The sequence below is a fragment of the Channa argus genome, chromosome 6, assembly GCF_033026475.1.
Source record: "Channa argus isolate prfri chromosome 6, Channa argus male v1.0, whole genome shotgun sequence".
NCBI classification, from domain to species: Eukaryota; Metazoa; Chordata; class Actinopteri; order Anabantiformes; family Channidae; genus Channa; species Channa argus.
The window spans coordinates 10249617-10272255 of NC_090202.1; the positions used below are offsets into that span (position 1 = coordinate 10249617).

General features: G+C 40.1%; 1 protein-coding gene across 5 annotated transcripts in view; it reads right to left on the reverse strand.

Moving 5' to 3' along the window:
* Window positions 1-22639, reverse strand: part of dscaml1 (Down syndrome cell adhesion molecule like 1) — a 96194-nt gene that overhangs the window by 59152 nt on the left and 14403 nt on the right. For 4 of the 5 annotated variants that reach the window (XR_010914654.1, XR_010914655.1, XM_067507546.1 and 1 more), the window contains exon 3: window positions 17515-17658. The exons of the other annotated variant lie outside the window; for it this stretch is intronic. Coding sequence is in view for 2 of the 4 variants with exons in the window: in XM_067507546.1 (XP_067363647.1) it covers window positions 17515-17658 (144 nt within the window). In the remaining 2 variants the exon portion in view is untranslated. The remainder of the gene's footprint in view (window positions 1-17514; window positions 17659-22639) is intronic. 5 annotated transcript variants of the gene reach the window in all.

Below are 22639 nucleotides of genomic sequence, written 5' to 3' on the forward strand. Positions count from 1 at the left end.
ACCTAAACCCACACTGCACTGACTTTGCTGTTTCAGCCTCTAGTCTGTTCTTTGTTGTCTTTGGTTTAGTCTTGACTGGAAATACAGAAGTTATACAGTTATAAGTTTTCTTTTTTGGATTCATCTTTCTATTAAAATTATTAGCAGTTTGTTCGTCATTGTGTCTCTTCAGTCTCTTGTGGAAACGAGTGCCCATCACAAGTTTCCAGAGCCCAAGGTGATAACTTTTAATTGCTTGTTTTGTTGAACTATCAGTCCAAAAACCAAAGATATTCCATTACAGTGATATAAAATGAATTCCTAAAGCTGTGTTTAGCAAATACGAAGAAAAATCCTAGAGGTACCTTGATTGCATACCAGGGTGATAGAAAGAAAGTCACCATGAACAGAACTTGATTCACTCCAGGCATGCAGTGCAAACTCGTGTGAAATATGTCTGTGTGAAATAAAAATGTGTTCTATTTGTGCTTATTCCAAGGCTTTTTGACTAGCATAATAAATTAAGTTGGGGTAAAAGATTATTCCTAGATTATTCCTTCCTGAACACATGATCAGCAACTATTTCTAAAGGTATTACTTAAACAGTCAGTATGTTCACTGTTTGAAAGATATGGAGTGCAAAGCCCCTCCACATTTGGTGTCAAATACGAATGCATGTTTACATCTGAGAAGTTAAAAACAGCAAACGGTTTGCAGTTTTGATTTATGTGTGAGGTAAATGTTATATTGTTAAACAGAATTGTTGACGGCTAGTTTTCTTTCAATAAACTGACTGACCGATTAGAAACCAACCTATAAGCCAACTACTGTATGGACCATAAAAGCATGTGCTTTAAACAGAAAGGCCAATATTCCAATTTAATTTTGACACAAAACAGGACAGTGCGCATACATTTAGTGTAAATTAAATAACCACTACATCTCTAAATCCAATCCTAAAGTTGAACAAAAAACAAATTATGTTTTTTTTTTGCAAACAGTATTCAAATTCCCACCACTAGGTGATATGACACCCTGAAAGGAATCTAAAAACCCAAATGTTTTCTGTTGGCTTCGACACAAACGGCTATTTCCGATTGTATGTACTAAGTAACACAACACAACAGCTTATGAATGGACTAAGCTTGCATTGCTTGTAGTTAAGACAACTCTGATAATAATAACACTAGTTCCCATAGTGATTAATCTTTGTATTAGCAGATCAAATTGTCACCTATCCCAACCAGCAGCAGCCTCTAACAGTAAGTCAGATTGAGCATGTTTGGATTAAAAAATGCACATTGTTCAGCTATGACTGACAGATTTGCTGGGAATTGGGTATGAATGTATGAAAGCAGAACTTTATACATTGTGTGTGTACATTTGTGCAAAGGGGAGGCCGTTAGGGGATAAGCACTCAATAACAGATGACACCGGGCTGCCCTCTGCTCTCGCCCACACAAAGGACTATGATTATATCACTGTTTGACTGCCCCCCCTTACCCCCATCATACCCAATACTGCCAAGCCCTCTGTGCACTCAACGGCTAAGATAATTACCACTATTGTGTGTCACACACACTCCCATGCAAAGTGTGCCACGCGGTTGCCAGCTCCTCCATCTGTCTGCTACTACAAACCCCACTCACCCCCCCATCTATTCCCTCTCTCCATTTTTATGTTTTTGTTTCTGCATCTTTTGACACTTGCTCTTTGGCAGAAAATGGGAAATCCACTACAAGAGACTGGTAGAACAAAGACATGTAATTTTGCTTGTTACGTGTATTTGGTGTTGTTGTCAATTGTTTAACATATAAAACTTAGTACTGTAAAATACTATTTGTAGTACTATTTGTACTAAAATTATGCCTCAGTAACACAATATTCTTTGCCATTTTTGATCTGCTATACGCTACTTATCTACTTCTGCTTACCTCTTCATCAGTCTTACATGTCCCTTGAATCCTTTAAACCTTTCCATTTAGCCAATAGAGAAGAAAAGAAAGCACAGATTTGAAATTGAGATAATATTGGTGGAGAATAGCATGAGAGTCACTACTTTGATGCTCCTCTGTCTTTCATTCCTCCTTTTCTTGTCCTCTCCTCCAGTTAAACTTTAATGTGTTTTCCCGCTCAAGTACTTAGGGAAACTCCTCAGAAATGGCTTTGGTTGCAGAAAGCCCAGGGTGGTTGTCGTGTGGCTTCTCTGTATGTGTGGCAGTATTGTAAGAGAAAAAGATTCAAGTGGTTTGCAGCTGTGTGTGTGTGTGTGTGTGTCCAAAATTAGGTTGGACTAATGTTTACAAGAGTGAGAAAAGCTGTAGACAAATGTAGCCATTAATGCCAAAACCCTATTGCACCATTACTCTATCTGCCTTTTCTCATCCCTCCATCATGTTTACCTACAGAAACAACTACACACCTGCAAAACACACTCTCTCCCTCTCTCTCTTTGTTGAAGGTTAAGGTGACCGCCTTGAGAGTAGGTAATTGTTTAATAGCCAGAGAGCTACCATCTCTACCCAAGAGGCATTTGCTTGCTGAAGATCGATCAAATACACTGGCTGGCGGTGACAACTTTGAAGACACACACATACACACACACACACACAGGCTAAAGAGTGAGTGCTGCTGGAGAGATGGACGAAGACAGTTAAAGGAACAGAGGAAAAGAGAGTGAGAGGAACAGAGGAGTACCTCCCTCAGCGGTTTCCATGTGGCTTTAGCCATCTGTTGGCAGAGTCTAAATTAATTAGCTCCACTCATTACTAGTTTGCAAGAGGCCTGCAGTCTAAACCAGACACCAGCTCTTCAACTTCTTTAATTTTTCTCTTCAACCCTTTCTCATGATTAAAAGCAATCCTAGCTTAGATTTGGTGCTTATAATATACTCACTCCTAAAGTGATTAAAATGTGTTAAGTTAAGCCCACACTAAAATAAACCCACAATATTCACCATTCAAAGAACTTTACCTGGACAGGTTGGCCTTACAGTAATAGAATGAAAAGTACCTGTAACCCAGGGACCTCTGAGACCGTAGGCTGAGCAGAACACAAACACATAAATGCTGTCACATAGTAAGTGACTATGGATCCAGCCAGCTGAAGACTACTGTTTAGAATGAAAACAACTGCTCAAATTGTGTTGATTGGTACCAAATTAGACACCACGCACAATTATGTGGGCCACTTAAAAGGTTGGCAGAAAAAAACAAACATTCAGTCTACTTTCTTCAATAATAATTTCTATACAAAAGAAGGTATCCTCTCCATTGCCTTGTGCTTGCTGCACTACTCTGCAGTGCTGCTTAACATTGTGTTCCTTAAGGCACAGCATTGAGCACTACAAAAAAAATCTACTTCTCTTGAAAAAGGGCTCTAGATAAGGGGTTGTCAATGCTGATCCTAAAGACTCCCTGCCCTGGTTGTTTTTCAACATTCCCTGCACTACCCACTGCTGACTGCCTGGATCAGGTGTGTTCAGTCAATCACAAGCTGGAAGATACCATTTTAGATAAAGGTTGAGTGGAGGAAGACAAAGAGCTTTGATTGACTGTACACAGCTGATTCAGGAAATCAGCAGTGAGTAGGACAAAGAAAGTCAGAAAACAATCATGGCAGGGGGGGCTTGAGGACCAGTATTGAGAACCCCCTGTTCTAGAGGAACCTTTTTATCAGGTTTACAAAGAGACATTTCTGGGATCAGGTGCTCTGTAGAAATTAGAACAAGCAGTGTATAAGTTGACAAGTTAGATTGTAAAGTGTACCATGGATTAAAAAAAAAAAAAAAAAAAAAAAAAAATATGTTTAATTTTGTGGTCTTTAAATTTAATGACTCTTTGAAAATGAAACAGGTAAAAATAAAAAACAGAACGGGAAAATGGCCCGGGCAATAGTTTGAGCTTTTAAAGCCCAGAATATTTGTTATAATAATCTATTGTGATACTGCATTTGACGGGTGTAAAATTAAATCTTTCATTCAGACAGAAACACACCCACAACCACAAAATCTCAGCGCTGGCACTAAGACATGCTCATGTTTTCCCTCTAGACACACCTTCCGTCACCCCTCATCCTCATCTCCCTCTCTCTCCCCACTTATTTTTTTCTCTCTGCCCTCTTATCCCACTTTTCTCTCTCATCCTTGGGGAGTGCTCTGTGCCACCACAGAGACGACAGATGGGGCTCAACATCATTCAGAGAGTGAGGGAGTGAGGGAGAGAATAGAGGGAGGTTACATTCATTATTTACATCACTTGGTATTGGAATATTAATGCTAAAAGCAATCGGGCAGCCCTTCATTAAATTAACTGGAGATGTAGGGAAATAGAGGAGAGGGTGAGATGGAAGGATGGGGAGCGAGTGAGGCAGAGACAGAAGGAGAGGAGAGAGGAGCACACTCTATTAAATGGGCCCTAAAATTAGTGAAGCAAAAACACCTCCATTAAGGAAGCCTGCATTTCTCTTTTCCCTCAATTCCTCCACTCTAAGTCTTCCCGGCTCCTTTCTGCTCTATCCTCTCTTTTAAACACCTCTTTCTCTTTCATACACACAGAAATCACTGCTTTACCCACAAGTGCCTGCTTCGAACCTCTTTCCGAAATATGCATTTCTGTGCTGTCCCTCCTAAGTGCCTGTTCAAAATTTAAACATGCTTATGGTGGCAGAATGTGTCTTTGGTCCCCATGTACATCTCTCTAGAGATTCCTACTCCCTCTGTCTTTCACTCTCTCCATCACTCCCTCCTCAGCAACTGCTCTTTGACTCATCACTTCATCTTACTCTTCTTCTTCCCATTTCTCTATTTCCCTGTCGATCTATCTCTTTCTCATATTCTACCTGTCAGCAAACCCCAATATTATTGTGACACATACAAATGTGTACACACTGTATATGCAGGCACGCATGAACAAACACATTTGTACGCAGACACATGACCATGCATTTGCATACGTAAATGTAAAAACTCATCCACACAGACAGTATAAGGACACACACACACACAGTGGCAAAATGGTTCTCTCCTGCACAGCAACACATTGCGTATATGCAGAGCCACTCTCCCTATTAGTGGAACGCTGCTACGCACTGTTGACTTCTGGCAAGCAAAACATCCAGTCATGTCCACTGGTTATTCACTGATGCCACAATTACCAAACCCTCCACCTGCCATTTGAAGTGTGTGCACCGTGTGTGTAATACATAGGTGACTTTTCTGTATAAAACTATAATGACCAATACAGCACCCAATGAATTCCTGTAATTGAAATTAGGTCACTTTTTTGGTGAATGATGATCAATGATGGAAACAGAAGCTTCCTTATGCAAATGGGTTCCCATTGGCTCTCGTGAGGTCCTAAGTAGACAGAACTAAAAACTCAGGCCTGATAGATATTTTCATCTCTGTTGAAGCTACAGCAAATATTTATATTTTTCTCCTCGATTTAAAAGATGTATCTGATGCACACTGTATACTACCATAAGATAATGACAGTTCATTAGCCTTATTTCTAGTATATGTACAGTTGATGAGTTCATCCATCATTCCCCAATCCCTCAATATAAACAATAATTCTGAGTACCTGCATATTCATATTTAGGTTGAAGACAGACTGGTATGCATCATTTACCATGGGCACAAGGTGCTAGACACTGGGTAGAGAAAAAGTAAAGCATCCATCTTTCCAAACTTATATACATACCATATATAGTATAAGATCAAAAACACTGCTACCTAACACCTAAGTATTATTAATACATATTTTAAAAAATCACAAAGCATTTAAGAATTGTAGTGACTGATAGATTGCATAAACCCATTGGGGCAAATATCACATATTGCACATCAAAAAGCTGAACCTGCTACAATGTGTAAAGCCATACAGGTGAACCTGAGCCTGAGCCCATAACCTGACTGGCTGGATAAACCTTTTGTGTGAATGTGAGAAAGACCCCCAAGAGATATTAGTTGTTATTATCAGCTACAACTTCAGTAAAAAAAAATTAAAGAAATAAAATATGAAAGCAACCATAAACAGTGTAATACAACTTTTCTTAGCTGCACTGCTGACATCTCTTGGCGAGGTACAGTAGGAGGCTGATACAGAAAACAAAATAGTAGAATAAGCCCTTTATATCAGCCCTTTGTGTACAATATCTCTGTGCTGCTCGGGTAACATCCAGAGTAAATATGCAGTTTGTTCTTTCCCTGTTTCAATATCAACTGTGGATCCTGAGATTATCCACCTTACTTTTATGCCAGTATTAACTGCACACTTCTCTCAATCACAAGCTACTTCCAAGTGACTGGTCAGTTGTTCAGTTTATTGGTTAGAACGACTGATCTACAATACAGAAATGTTTAAAAATCCTCCTTTAACTTGCACAAAGTAAAAATAAGTAAAAATAAGCTTCACTAAATGTCTTTAAAAGTAGAAAGAAACATATTAAGTTTGAGGCCACAAGAGCTAAAATTTCTGTTTATAACACTGAAGTACAGATTATGTTTGGGACCCTGAAATGTTTTAAAGAATAAAATGTGTTTCATACACGTGCAGTTGCAAGTATTGGCACCAATGGATTTCTGCTTAATAAACTCAATAATTGCAGCCTCTAATATGTTCATACACAGGATGAAATTCCATCCTACAATTATCCCATGACAATAATCCTAGAAGTGAATACTGCACAATACTGAGCTACAGTGCTGTTGTGTCCCAACCCCATCTCTCTAGGATGATAGCAAATTATTCAGAAATCAAATGCCCAGGGCTAAGAGAGACAATGTGCTAAGAGAGACAAAAGGATTTACTGATGCAGCAGTTGTCCAAACATAATTATGAGACAGAGAGGTCAATGAATCTACCAACTGGACAAACATACATGCAGTATGTTGTTCCCATTGCACATAAAGTCACGTGCTTTAGAGACATAATCTATATTAGGCATCACAGAATTAACTTACAATAAGCCCTCTGAAGATCATTTATCTGTCTTTATTTAAACATCCTTACCTTGATGGAATATTTGCTCATTACTGTATAGCTGTGTTTGACTGAAGATGTCAAAAAGAAGGGCGATGGTAGTAAGAGAGAGTAGGGGAGCAAAGGAATAAATACCCGTCTGTTTTCCCCTCAACAGAAATAAACAAGGCGTTCACTTGTCAGCCTGCAAGAGAAGGGCACACTGTTTATGCAGAGGAAAAGAGACACACACAGAGATACACACAGATGAGTGCCAGTCCACGCACACACACACACACACACACACACACACACACAACTGGCAAATCTGAAGATGAGTGCTGCTGGTGAGTATTGCTGCTTTAACAGGGAGACAAGTCAAAAAAATGTGTGTATGTGTGTATTCTCATTTCACTGTCAGCACATGATATGTAGCCTTTCTTTATATGGCTGAAGGACTAAATTATAGTATTTCAGTGTAGCACACATAATGCCACTTTCATTATTTTGATCTCCAGCAGCAAATACATAATTAAAGGTTTAAAAGTTCAGGACCACTGTTCAGACATTTTTCTTGTGGCCATGTAAGAAATATCAAGTCAACACAGTGACATGTGATGGTGATTTTCACAGACCAAGTAATTTACCTTTAAAAAGACCTGTGGGCTTTGTTAGCAGATGATGTTGGAGCACTGTGTTTCCCAGGGAAAAGGGTAAATGGATTTGGAGGAAGAAAGAGTGCCAGGACAAATCAGTTTACTACCTACGGCTTATTGTTCTCTTCCCGTTTGTTGTTCCTAATGTTGTATTTGGGGGGTATTTAAATGTCTAAGCAACTACTACAATGCACTTTGTGTGGAGAGGCTGCAACTGACATACGTGCATTGTATTTTCAACTTGGCAGCAGAGATGTAGTCAACAAGGATGAACGAGCTGTAGTGTGAGCGCTCAACTGTCAATCTGTGCTGGTGCACAACAGCTTTGTCCACGTGAGAGGGAAGTGTGTGCGTGCGTTTGTGTGTGATATTAGCTCCAGAGAGAATGCACCAAGGCTAGAATGACTTTCAACTGAAATGTATATAAGATTCAAATGACGTTTCCTGTGAACCCACACTTCCTTTGTCTGATTTTCTTCTCTTTCTGTCTCTTTCACACAGAGAAACGCACACACACATGCGTTCTCAGTCAAAGGGCAGCTGGTAGGTATGAATAGTGGTCAAGTACAAAGTGAGTCAGGTTTTTATTTTGCTTCAAGTGAGGGAGCCTGACATGCTTAATAAAGGATAATGGGTCCTCATCTGTCTGAATCTGAGGCATGAAAACTGTTAATGCTGAGCCTCTTTTCTGGTTAAAACTTCGATACAAAGGAATAGTGCATGTATTTGCTTCACTTATGAGGACTCTTACTGTACATGTATCAGTTAAATATGGAGAAACCAGCAACAGCCAGGAAGAAATCACTAGCCAGACGTTGTCTAACAGTAACAAAGCAGGTTTACCAGCACATTTTTACAGGAGTCCTGGTGTCTGGGAGACCCTAGGTCTATTTACACATAATTCAGATTTTTTTCTGTGGCATACAATAGACTGTCCACTGTCCAAAAACTGTTTAAAAACACAAATGAGTCACACAGCTGCACTGGACGTCATGTTCCCTGATCACCATAAATACTGGCACTGCAGCAGGGTGCGAAATATGAGTTGGGTTGTAGAGGAGTGAGCCATTACTGAAGCGCAATGAGTGTTGACTAAAGGATAAAAGAAAGGTAAGAAGGAAAAAAAAACATGGAGGATTCCTCCCAGGACATATTTGAAACTCACATCACTGTTTCCAAACAATGTCTCCAGTGAGACAGAGTGAGAGAAACAGAAAACTTGCATTGCCCTGGGCATTGTAAAACAATGGCTAGGCACATCAACAAAATAGCAAAGAAAAGAAAAAAAAGACTGCACTTTCAAAATACCAAGAGCTAAGGTACAGAAAGTGAGAGCGGAGGGGAAAATAGAATGAAAATAGCAGAAAAGGAAAAGGAAAATAATGATGCAAAACAAGAGGCGGTCAGGTGGGCCTGATAACCGCTTGAGAGGAATAAATGTCAAGTCAAGCAGTAAGAGAACCCTAGGAGGCGTAGGTATGAGAGAAAATGACACAGAGACAGTGCATTTATGATGCAAACAAGCCAAAAGAGGACAAATGTGAAACTATCAGAGCTTCTTGCATCAATTTGCATCCAACATTAAAAATGTTTTTTACTATACATATGATACAGCCCACTAACTTCTGTAAACTACCGGTGTGTGCGCTTATACGGTGGCATATTTCTTACGGGAGTCCTCAGGGCATCCCATACATCCCAGAGAGTCCATTGATTAGCTATTAATAGAGAGATGCCATTGCTCACAGGGGAGGTCAGTGAGGGCTCTCATACTGTAAGCACATCCACAGAGACACACACTGTTTTAATTAATTAGGTAAGGCAGAGGTAAAGGAGAGTGTGAGTGACGATGAAGGGTGAGTTAGAAGGGGCAAAATGAATAGGAAATATCTTTTAAAAATGAACCGAGAAAAAGGGAACACTGTGACCCATTGTGACCCATACGGACCGAAGGCAAGTTGTGCATGAATCTGTTTCACCTGTCTCCTGACCAATGCCATCCTGAGTTATCCCAGCTCCATTTCCTCTGACTTTGGGCCTGTCTTTTTATCTCTTTGCTTCTACCTGTGCCCATTGTGGGCTGCATGTCAGAGCTCTGTTGGCTGTCTTCATCCTGTCTTTGATTATCTGTGATCTATGAGCCTGATGAAAGAAACGAATAAGAAAATCTGAATGAAAGCAGCAGGAGAGATGGACATAGAGAAGAAAGACGAGGAACACCACCAGCTGACAGATATGAATGTGGTCAGGCCGATGTGTCAGGGAGGACACATTTGCATCCCTCCTTCTGCTTTATTTGTTGCGGTTTTCATCCATTTTACCTGGTTTCTCACCCCACTGCTTTCCTCCTTTCTTTCCGTTCCTCCCAGGCTGCCCCCTCCCTTCTCTAGCATGTACATCTTCAGGTCACGGGTCATTAAGTCAGCTCCAGAGGGGATGTGTTGGAACAGGATATCTCTCATACTGCCCTGCCCCCACCATGCTACTAAAACACAAATAGACACATGCACACACAAATGTCTCTTTCTCTTTCTGTTTATCATTATCATCCCTTCTCTTTCAGAACACACAGTCAAAGACAAGTTTCTGACCTGCCAGTCAACTTACTCATTAACAAATATGCTCGGTCTTCAAATTCATAATTTGCTTGAAACTGCATGTAGCACTCACAGTGGTTCGGGATTTAACATCGACTGTAGAGATGTGCTGTCATTGTCTGTTCATCTAGACATATTAATTGATTGTTTTGTCAAAAATGTGCTCATAGCATGTAGATTAGTTCACCACAAAAGCCCGAAAGTCAACAAGTAGTTAGTGTACAGCAAAATAACAAAAAAGCAAATCATACCACTGGAAAAGATGTTTGTTTTGTTGCCCAAACTAACTGATTAACACACCATGTATGTCTCAAGAAACCAACGTGTGGTTATTTGTTATGTCATGGAAGATGCAAGACTGATATGTATTTAATAAATTAAGGCATTAAGGCATTAAAACCATATATTTAAATCAACAAATGCTGCTGTAGCCAGGTGTAGTTTTTAGATATTGTGTACTTTACCACAGTATATGAGGCTGTTTACTATTTAAAGCTAATATAAAGTCAGAGACAAGTTATAAGATATGTTTTATTTGTTTTCAGACACACAACCACTCATGTTTAGCAAAGGTCAAATAACAAACTCTGTCAGACTCTATGAAATGTTTGCAAATTCATCCACACTCACACACACTTCACCATCACGGTTGTTGTGCACTGTCAAACAACATTACATTGCAGGGCAGTGTCAGTGGGATAATTAGAATAACACATCCACTGTATCCTTCATTATGTGTGTCATCTTCACTTAGTGGCTGTGCTCGCTCACTGATAACACACCCCTTCCACACACGCCCCACATGCAATCTTACACCATCTCACAAGTGACATGTTTTTGGGCAAGTCACGATCCCCATTAGTGATGGACCTGCAATATCAATCTGACTGTTTGAACCTCCATCAGGCCTTCTTTTCCTAATTGGTTACTAGAAGGAAGGACAGAGAAAGGAAGGGATGCAACTCTGATGCACAAAGTTGAGGCAGAGGGTGTTGGCGAGGAGATCGTGGTGAGTAATGCTATGACGTCGGTTCTGCATTTGGCAAAAAAACCTGACAGCGATTCTGTCTGCTGACATGTACTTACACTACTATTGTGAGCATATTACTGTATGCAGGAGGATACAACAAGGCACGTGTCCAATCAGTCAGAAAGATGTTAATGTGCTGCAGTGCTACAAGGCAGGAAACACTTCTCTCACGCACAAACAACAAGGACGATAGAGTAAAAGATTAAAAGCATATCAGCCAGCAGGTCAGAAGCAAACAGAAATGCATATACGAACTCACGTTTGTGCACACCTCGGCTGTGTGTGGTTAATGAATAACTAGAAGAGAGGAAAGGGAGCCATTTTCTCTGAGTAAGGCCAAATGAATTCACCGAAACGCTATGCAAATGTTCCCTGGGCTAACGAGACTGCCTGCATGATTAGAGTGGCATTGAAATTCTCCTCGTGCACAGCCCTCTCTCACTTCCTACCTCCCTCCCTCAATCTCCCTCCATCTCTCCCGCCATTTCAATCTCTACACAGAACATCCATGTTCCTATGCATCCATCTAATGTATCTATCCATCCAACCACTCACCATCCATGTCTTTTTCATTGTATAAAGAACCTGAACATTTACTATGTCTCAGTGTATCTTGAAAGCTACACATCGTTTCTTTTCATCTCTCAAATCATGTCATCCACAGAGATAAACACTGTGGCCCTATCCGGGCCTGGACAGCGGTGAATGCCCCTGTGTCTTACTCTCGCGCCCTCTGTCTTTCTTCCTAATGCACACACACACACACACACACACACACACACAAACACACACGCACAGTCCCCTCAAACAGAGCGAGCTTAGAGTCGCTCTGCACCTGTTCTCTCTGTAAAACATCCAAACACGAGTGCTGAATAAATAACCCAACCTAACGCATTGCTGCCAGGTTCACACACACACACACACACACACACACACACACACACACACACACACACACACACACAAATAAATACCACATTAATAAGTAAACACCACCCATTTGCCCCACAGCTACCCCCTGCCCTTTCCCACCCCACCTTGCAATAGGTAGAAACCTTACCATTCTAAAGACAAACACACATTCATGCGCACAATGCATGTAATAGTTAAAAAAAACGTCTAAGGGTAAGAGAGAGACAGAGGAGGGTTAGGGAATGCATGGAGGGGGGGGGGGGGCATTAAGTACTTGTCAGAATGCATCTTTAATAGCATGACACATTGGCTTTAAAGCCCCTAGTGCCCCAGTCTCCCAGGGGTGATGGGGACAGCAAGAAAACATCTCTCTCAAACACACACGCATGCACATGCACGCACAAACACGCCACTTTGTCCATTTGCATTGCCCTTAAATGCACTCATATACCTTCGCGCTTCCTCCCTCCATCCTATGCCCACTTTCCCATCTGCATAATTTAGCATGTCATGCTTTTGTGCCACTTTGTCTTTCTTTTTCTGCTTATTCTGCCATTTTTGTCCCTATCTGTTGTTCACTTTCAGGTTTGATGGAGTGGAAGGAAAATCTGATGCTTTGTCACTTCACCATCTCCTAATATGTGCCTCAGGAAATAAAGGGTAAGAGAGGAATAAAGTTAAGAAAAGGGTGGCCACCCTAGATTTTTCAAGTTTCTATCTATGGAATTTCAGATAGAAAAACTGAAATAGAATTTAGATAATTAGAGTAGTTTTTGCTTAAATTTTTGCTTGGGTTGCTTTAAAGTGCAGGATCTAAGCACAGTAGTTCTGCCAACTTTGACCCTGAACTGTGTGCAGTGAGTGTGTGCAGTGCATGCAACAAGATGACGAACTGTCATTTGTCAAAGTTAGACAAGCTTGAGGATTGACAAACCACACTTAACCAATGCCAGCTCTTTCTAGCTGATGTTAACTATATTAGCCAGTTTATGAAATGTAACATATGGCTATTAAGTTACAGCCTCCATGTCTGTCTATTTACATGAGCCTACACATTTTTTGTAAGTTGGCATTTCTTTTCAAAATGCATTTCATAGGAAAAAATGCTGATGAACCCACCTAGATTTGTCATGTCTGGCAGTGGCCTTGACGTGCTGTAGAGACATGACTGACAACAGGTGTGTCAAGGACCGAGCATCACCACTGACCAAACAAATTTCAATTTTTTTGTTTTTCTATCCACAGTTAATAGATTAAAAAAATTAAAAAAAAAAATCCAAAAATTCCTATTTTTCATTGATCTGATAAATGAGACACAATTTTTGTAATTTTCTATTTGCGAAAAAAAAAAAAAAAGAACCCATGTAACTGATGAGTATTACATGGACCCTAGGCAGAGGGGCAGAGAGGGTATGGGGCCTCTGCAGAGTGGCCACAAAATGGAGACTGGGACAGAAGCTGCAGCAGCTGTGGTGACGCTACACTTCACAGAGAGAGACAGAGAGAAGAGAGAGAGGCAGTGTGTGTGAGATTAAACAACCTCAATCAATGATTGCAAAAACACAGACGTCACACTTTTCCCCTCCCTCTTAAATATCAACTTCCTTTCTTTGTCTCTCCCACATTCTATCTATCTATCCATCCACCCATCCACCCACCCATCTGTCTGATGCCTCTCCATATAATAAAAAAGAGTAGGAGTAAAATGTTTGAATTAGTTATTTATTTCACTGAAATAAACTATATATATTACATGGAAACAACATTTTTAAAATGTATCAGGTTGGAGGAAATTCAACAGCTAAGAATGGTAAAAATTACAAATATATCAGCATAGTAAAGGCAACTATTTGTTAGTTATTAATTGTTGTAAAATAACTTACAATGTCAGTGTTTTATCAGACACTGGGTGAAAAATGCCAGGTGTCAGTTAATTGCAATAATCACATGATGTGATGTGACTGCACACGAGCATCAATGTTTATTTCTTAGCATATTCTGTAGCAAATTTTATGATATTTGTCAAATTTCTTTATTCACTTTTTACTGTACTTATTGGGTAAGATATTCACAGATATCACTAGTATTTTCTGATATATTGGCTAAAGCAATTTACTTGTTACCATATAATGCGTAACATGTACAGTGTCACTCACAACGCATAAGCAAACATACAGATCGTCATCATTGTATTCAAGACCATGAAACTGAGATTAAATTTAACAACTTTTATAAATGCAATATGAGGAAGAGAGAGCACAAAAGAAAGAAACAAACAAAAGTTAAATAAAATAAAGTAAAAGATTATTCAGCTGTCATTAACAACATCCCGAGTATATCTACGCTACCTGACGGTGTAAATAAATATATAAACAGCTTTGTCTTGTGTGTGTGTTTGTGTGCATGTGTGCTCATGTGTATAAGAGTGGCGGAGCTGAGCCATGGTGATGCACTAATAAAAATCAGGCAGTGATGCATCCTCACACCTTCCTCATTCCGCCCGCCAGTTCGCACCCGTTACCATGGTGACCAGATAAAACTCGCACTGTTTTAAGCTCCAACTGGAGGAGGAGATGGATACTAACAAAGTGACATGTACATACACACACACACACACACACAAAGATGAAGTTCCTTCATACACATCCGTCAACAGAGCATCCTCTCTCAGTTCCCTAACTGACAAGCAAACAAATGCTAATTTTCTATCTGACGGCAACACCAGCAAACCATCAATTAGAGGATGAGACATGGCTAGATAGAGAGATAGCAGGAGAAGGGGGGTATGACAGGGGAGTAAAAACCAGGATAGCCAGTCAACACACAAAGCCCTCCTCTGTTTGACTGTCTGTCCGTCTGTCTGTCTGTCTTACTGTCTGTCGACTGCTTCCCCACATCGCTCCATGAACGGGACTCAACGTAAACAGATTTGGCTGTCAAATAGTGACATGACACCCAGGCAGGGTCATCTCGCAGTGAGGCCAGCTGTCAGTAAACACCCTCCTGCCTCTTCATCAAACGCATTCAAACTCAGCTTTATTGACCAACACAGTCGTCTGTGTGACATGTGTCATCCTGTCAAGCCAATACCTTGGCATGCACTGTCCCTAATAAATGGCAGGCACTAGAGCATCTTGGGCACTATTGAAAGAGAAAAAGCTGTACATGTCACCATGAGCTGACAGATGGAGTGGATAGATGGATTTATAAGGTGTATGGTGGCATGTAGAAGGCTGTGAGAGGCATACAGATGTACGAATATATGTGTGTCTGTGGCCACGATGCTGACACAGGCCACCAGTCTGTACCAGGGAGGGAAAGAGATGAGAGAAGGCTTTGAGCCAAAGATGGACTGACAGAAAAGGAGCAGTGTGTTACGACCTATTCATAAGCACTGCAGAGAGAGAGAGATAGAAAACAAACAAAAACAAAGCCCTCAAACTAATTCAAATGCAAAACCAGATGCAACATGACGCATTTGACCAGATTTTATCTGTAAAAGGACACAAACTAGTAATAAATGCCCATCATCTTCAGTCCATACCCATCACCTACAATGCATTTAAAGCGAAACAAAACTGAGAATAGCAGCAAATTTAGAAACTAGAACATGTAAATGTTTGACATTTCGGCTTAAAATTAAATGAAATCATTAACTATCAAGATAATTAATTGACAATTGTTTTAGCTCTAAAAGTATGTTTAATTTTACAATATATGCTAGTACAGTTAGAACAAATACATACCATCCATTGCATTTCTTTCCAAATCTTAAACATCTTGTCATCAAAGTCCACTGACACTTGTCTGCAAAGTTAACTATTTTGAAACTATTATGAAACTAACTGTTTTGGTATTACAATGTTTGACATTTGGCTATTCAGCAAATTATATGTTTCTTTTAAATAAACTTGTAAAACATTTTAAGAGTTTTATTAAACTGAACTTAGCCACAGAAAGCTGCTCGTGCAAAAATGTGTGTATGTGTGTGTGTGTGTGCGTGTGTGTACACATGCTCTTGCTAGTTCGTATGAGCATGTCCATCAACTGATCAATAACATACTCCCACTGAGCTCTTACCACACAGCCATGATGAAGTGACTTTTACGAACACACACTCGCAGACAGAGCTATCAGTTAAACAGACTGGCCCGATCTCACCACTCTCACACTGAGGGATCCGTGACAAGAGCAAGGGGAATCCAACAGCAAGCTTTATCGATCCAGACTGGAAACCCCCCTCAGGCCACACACACACATCCACACTCATACACACACACACACACACTAGCTGTGCAGGATCAATGAGTGCTCCCATGTGAAGGACAGATCCATACAAAGAGGCACACAAATTTGCACACATGCACTCTTCTATACACACTTATCACGCTACTGAGAAAGAAAGGATGCTCAGTATCAGAGACGAGATAAGGGGCAGAGGTAGCAATACCTATCTGACCTACGTATCATCTGACCTACAAAGGCTCATCTGACATCCTGCAATTTGCCTTTGCCCCATGGAGCAAATGTCAACACTGTGTAACACAAACCTACACACAAAAACACAAACGTAAAGACATAATGCACAGCAGCATGTAGGAGGCTCAGTCCGTACACGTAATGATTTGAATAGAGGATCAGATGAAGCACAGAGAACAGCTTCAGACACAGCAGAGCCCTGGAGGTGTGGCTGCTCTCTTTTGAGTGACTGTGATGAGCAGCTAAACAGATCTATCTCTCATCAAATTAGATCCCACCAGCCCACATACACACCCCTCTGTCCTCCTCTCTCTCTCTCACACACATACACACAATACATGTAGACACACACTGTGGTTAATAGCTGCTACACAGCTATTAACCACAGTGTGTGTCAGTGAGTGAGTGAGGAGCCAGGGATGTGCCAGGCAAAGGCCATTTCATCTGACTTGCTTTTGAATGATTAGAGCATTTTATGCTTATCTAAACCTTTCAGAAATGGAGATGCTATTAAAACACGGTGTCATTCAAGGGCCGTCAACAATTATAAATATTACAAGTAAAATCTTTATGAAAAATAACATTTCAGGGTTTGTGGTTTGGGGATTTATTCAGTGTAAAAATAACAAGGGCAAGCAAATGTTCTTGACACCACTGACACACTGGTATGACATTAGATCATTTGCTTTCCATTATTACCCACCAACTGAACAAACACAGCGAGTATGCACTCAGCCAAATATAACTCCCACGGTCAACAGATTTTACCATGACAGTACATTTCAGAATAAAAAGGCAGAAGAGCACAAAGGCTGGAGCACAAGGTGATTCTACGTATAGACTTGATTATTTTATGTTTTAATGTATCTTTAATGGCTATCACTGGCTGATTTTCCTACCCGGGACGATGGAGACGGTGTCTTTCTCCCAGGACACGCTGACGTACTCCTGGACAGCTGAGGGGATGAGGCACTTAAACACAGCAACATTGCCTCGCATGGAGCGCTGGTCGGCCACGCGGACTGTGTAGGGCTCCCTGAAAACTGGTGTGGGGAGAAAAGAAATGACGTGAGTCAGTTGAGGGATTCTGGTAATAGAGGATATCTCAGAAATGGGGAATACTTTTTGACAAATTGTATTTTTTTATCTTAACTGATGACAAAATAGTGAATGTGACCAAGTGTGATTAAAGTAAGGCTGCAAGTGGATTAAAAATATTATGATCAATCAAAGAACGTCAGAAAATAGTTTCTTCAACTTATTCAAATTTTTTTATTATATTTTTTTTAATATATAATTGATAATGAAATAAAACTGTAATGCAAATGTAAAATTCATGGCACTTCACATTCAATATATTTCCAAAATGACATGTTTAAATTGCTGGACAAATAATGGTGCAATATCAAATTTGCTGCAGATTTATTTTCTATCAGCTTATTGTTTCACCCCTTTTCAAAAACAACAATTGACCCTTCTTTCCTGCACATATTGACACTGTACAGCTAACATCGTTCTGCCCTCTTTGACCCTCAGTAAAAGCAGAAGCTGGTCTCATAAGCAAACTGCCCGGTTTAACCACATGAAGTCAGTGTTGCTCTCTTAAGCCCCATATTTGAAGTCCTGTATTGACTGTAAGGAGAGCTGACTCTGAGCTGCTTTGAAGGGGATACACTGTGAGCGGTTCCTGGCCTTTTAAAGAACAATGCCACAGATGATATGAGACGGCAAGGAGTGGACGGTTGCTCATGGGCAGTGGAACTGTCACATGCAGGCGCCAGCCTGCCATCAAAAACACAGCCCCTGCACATGGCATGCCGAGCGCTAGGCAATGAGTCTGTGCCAGTGTACAGAAAGGATGGTGGTGATTAAGATGGGCTTAATGATGAAAACAGTAGCCTGTAGCTAACCAAATTATCTCTCCAGTTAACTCTGTCACATTTAGATTAGGGAGAGATGTGAAATGCTGAATCAGGGCATAAATTTTCATTAAATAAATTAAGTAAAGTGAAATTACATTAATGGATTATTTTGGTGAGGAGGGGAGAAAGGTAGTTCAAGGGCATGGTAGCTCCCTGTACTATGAGGCCAAGGGATTTAGCCAAAAATATCCCAATGTTTACTGTTCATACAGATCAACAGGTAACTCTTGATATATATATTCAATACTATTAATGAGGAGGGAAATACACTCAGCATTGTCCCTTCACATTTACAATATTTCATTTATAATGATCAGGCTAATGTAAGGCTCTGTGCAGCTAGACTACACGTCAGTGCTGGTGGAAAGGGTGAAACAGGTCCTTCACCTTATCTCTCCATTCTGCATTAAGCTGAGGACAGCTTTGTCTTTAAAAAAGGTTCCTGTCCTGGGACCTAGAGTTAACCATGTTGAATTTCTTCTGATGGTCTTTCGCATGGCAACGTGTGATTGGCAATCACTATGTCTCTGCTTATTATCTGAGCTAATGACTAAAAGACAAACAGGAGCAGCTTTGGCTCATTTTGACTGGATTGGTGGCACGATAAAGTTGACCAACCATCCTATCATGGTGGACAAGACTTGCCATGTTTCCCCATTTATGTTGGGACTTGTTGCGCTACATAATTTCCCACAGATATTGCTCTGCAGCCAGTTTTAGAAATGCAAAACATTTCCAAATCAATGCTAAATGTCCTTGCATTGCCACAGCTTCATTGTCCTGTGAACCTACCTGATTCTTGACATGCTGACTCATAAAAAGAAAATGTAAATAATAGTGTGTGTGTGTGTGTGTGTGTGTGTGTGTGTGTGCGCGCGTGTATGATTTAATTAGTCTTGGTCCCACATGTGCAAGCTTCACACAATAGACTATATGGTTATAGGGTTGGGTAACATGTAAACTATTATTAGATTTTTTTGTTTACTAATGTTTATTAGTGTTTTTTAGAAATTATTTCTTTTTAAAGACACTTTAAGACCCTTTATGATTAAATTACCACACTTTAATCAAATGAGGTCTCAGGCTGATGTTGGGAGTGTTTCTAAGCATGACAATCTAATACAATCTATCAACCAGGCCTCCTTTAAAAATGAGGACAGTAATGGCTTAACAATGTTAAACACACACACACACACACACACACACACACACACACACACACACACACACACACAAAAGGGAGTGGCTCCACCCTCCCGTGTGTTCGTTCTCTCCCCCAGCTCTCCAGTGATATAATTAACGCCTAGCCTGAAGGCCAGTTTCTTTGGTCATTAATAATGCTTTATGCCACGCGCCACTGTAACTGGAAACCAGTGGAACCAAAGTCAATGTCCTTGTCCAAAAAGTGAAGAGTCTTTTCCCTAAAGTTCAAGGTGTAATTTCCCAAGTCTTTTTCTGATAGCTTTTACACTGTTCTACTTTTTCAAAAATCGGATGAGCCTTTTGCCCTTTCTGTATTCTTTTATACTTGTCAAGGAGTTAAGATTGGAGCGGAGCAGAGCCAGTTATGTCAAAATACTTAAACTCTAACCTTTTATCATGTGTTACCCTGCCAAACAGTGGTGAGTGCCGTATAAGCTATGTACAATTTAATGTTTGGGGCGGGGTTGTGTTACCATGCTTATTTGTTGCTCAGCAAAATTGATAAGCATTAAGCATTGCATTAAGATATCCTAAAAGCATATTACTAATCAATTTCGTCAGGCTGCTAATGTGAGATGGAGCCTCCTTTGTAAACAAATTGAAATTATTTACAGTAGCTTCCATCAGCTCTTCAGTTTAATTTTTCATTTAAACAGACCCTGCTCCTCATTGATGCCGCCTTCCTGCAAGATCAATAGCAAGGATCGACTGAGTAGCCTCGGCTGTTGTGCCCGGGCCAATTCTTTCAATCATTTATTTACTCTCTGATTGACCCTCCTGCCTCCGGTCAATACCAGGGAAGGTCCCCAATGCATGCTGAAGCTCTCACAGAGTGTTTAAAATCAACTTGACAGCTTGTAAATGTTTGGTGCAATGATGACATGTCAATTCAGTGGAAGCTCCAATCCAATCCAGTCAAGGTCACCTTGGGTTTGTATTTCGTGTGCTTTGACCCCAACTTGTCCTACACTGAAAACCTTTGAGAAAATGTCGTTTAACCTCACCTTCCCTCATTAAAATAAGTCGAATAAGCCCTTTACGGCAACATGCCCTTGTACACAATCATGTAACCAGCTCCAATCAGAGGCAGCTGTTGTGATAGCATTGTCATTTACACATTCCTATTCCAAGATACGAAAGACACTGAGAGAAAAAAAAACATTACATATTCATTCTTTTAAGCCTTGTGACAGGATGCAAATGGTAGCCCAACTGATTTGTGTGTAAATTGCACTCCCCCTCATCACATGCGCAGCAGAATCATTAGGATGTTACTGATGCCTGACTATATGCAGCCTGGTTGCCTAGGAACGAGCTAAAACATGGGTCTGGTGCACTGGGTGCACTGGGAGGCAAGTCCTGTATCACTGTCGCTTCAATAATTAACGATGGGGAAACCAAATACTGCATTTACTTATTCATAAAGCATGCAGCAAAAACACAGGGTAGGAGAAAGATAGAAGACAAAAAAATAGTGAAATACAGGAGAAGTGAGTGGATGCAGGTTTCATTACTGGATGATTAGGATGAGAAAAGCATGTATCAGGTTCAGGGACCCTATACTTCCAGTATCAGTAAATTAATGTCAGCCAAAGAAAAGATGAGAAAGGCAGATGGAGGAAAAGGGATCTAAACACCTGCCGCCTTGGCCCTGGCCTTAGGTGTAGGTTTGTGTGTTTTAGTTGGGGCAAAAGGGAGATGAGGTGAGCTCACCGAACAGGTGTCCTCATCTCATTTTATTAAGTTTGTTTAGATAGGTGTTGGGTACACAAACAGTGAAACCCTGGGTCTCAAACAAAACATGTTTCTAACACAAAGCAACTATGATGACTCACTACGACTACACATGTGCAAAAGGCACACTTTCATTTTTAAAGTAGTCACACATGACTTGGTACCAAACGCAAAAATGATCGGTATATCCTAAAAGAAGAGGAGAGGTAAATCCTAAATTGCAGTAAGGCATTTCTCCTGAGGTCACAGATGATGCCAAAATGTTACAGACACATTGACAAAAATGGCGTTATAGTGAACTTTTTCGTCAATATCAAACAGGTTTTTATCTGCTTTTTTTTGTTGGACACCACATACCTGGTTTTTACTCCATGTCTAAAAAGACTTGATGTGTTAAAGAATTGATGTGTTAACTTAAGCACAACCCAGTTTCAAAACTGAAACCATCAAAGGGAACAACACTTATTTGAAAAACAGCCCAATGATCAACTGTTTCTAATTATTTTTACCCATCTATTTCAAATTCTTTTCATATAAAATCCACATGGTCGGCATTATGGCAGTGACTAACGGAAGAACATTAAGAAGCAAAAGAATGCCAGTACAACATAATTGTAAAGCACATACAGTACTTGCCTTTGACAAAGTGTAAATTATGAAAACTAATCACTGCACTTGAGTGATTAGTTGAGCTCCTTTTTGAGTTAAAAACATTGTTAGTGCTGCAACACGATAAAAAAAAAATATATATTTACAGGAAATGGAGCTTTGTCCAGGGAAAAGGGGGCTAAGAACTTTATAAAAACTAATGAAGAATCAGGTTAGAGATAAAGTGTTGCAGATACACTATAGGAATAACTATTGGTGCAGAACTGAGTCATGCTCAGTCTGAGTATGAACCACTCCAAAATGTAAAGTAAACTGAAAGTGCACCGGAAGTTGCTGTGGTATACACGGCAATTCTTTCTGAAACATTCCTGATTGTCCAAAATGTCTTATTTTGTTTAGCTTGGTTGTCATTTTTGTCTCAAATCCCATCGGAAATCTAGCTATTAATTTTTTAACAAATAAATAAATAAATGTATGCCATACATTGCTATTCAGAAAGATAAAAATAAATACAGAAAAACTACATTAGTAACAATGAGAGTGCCAAAAAATAAAA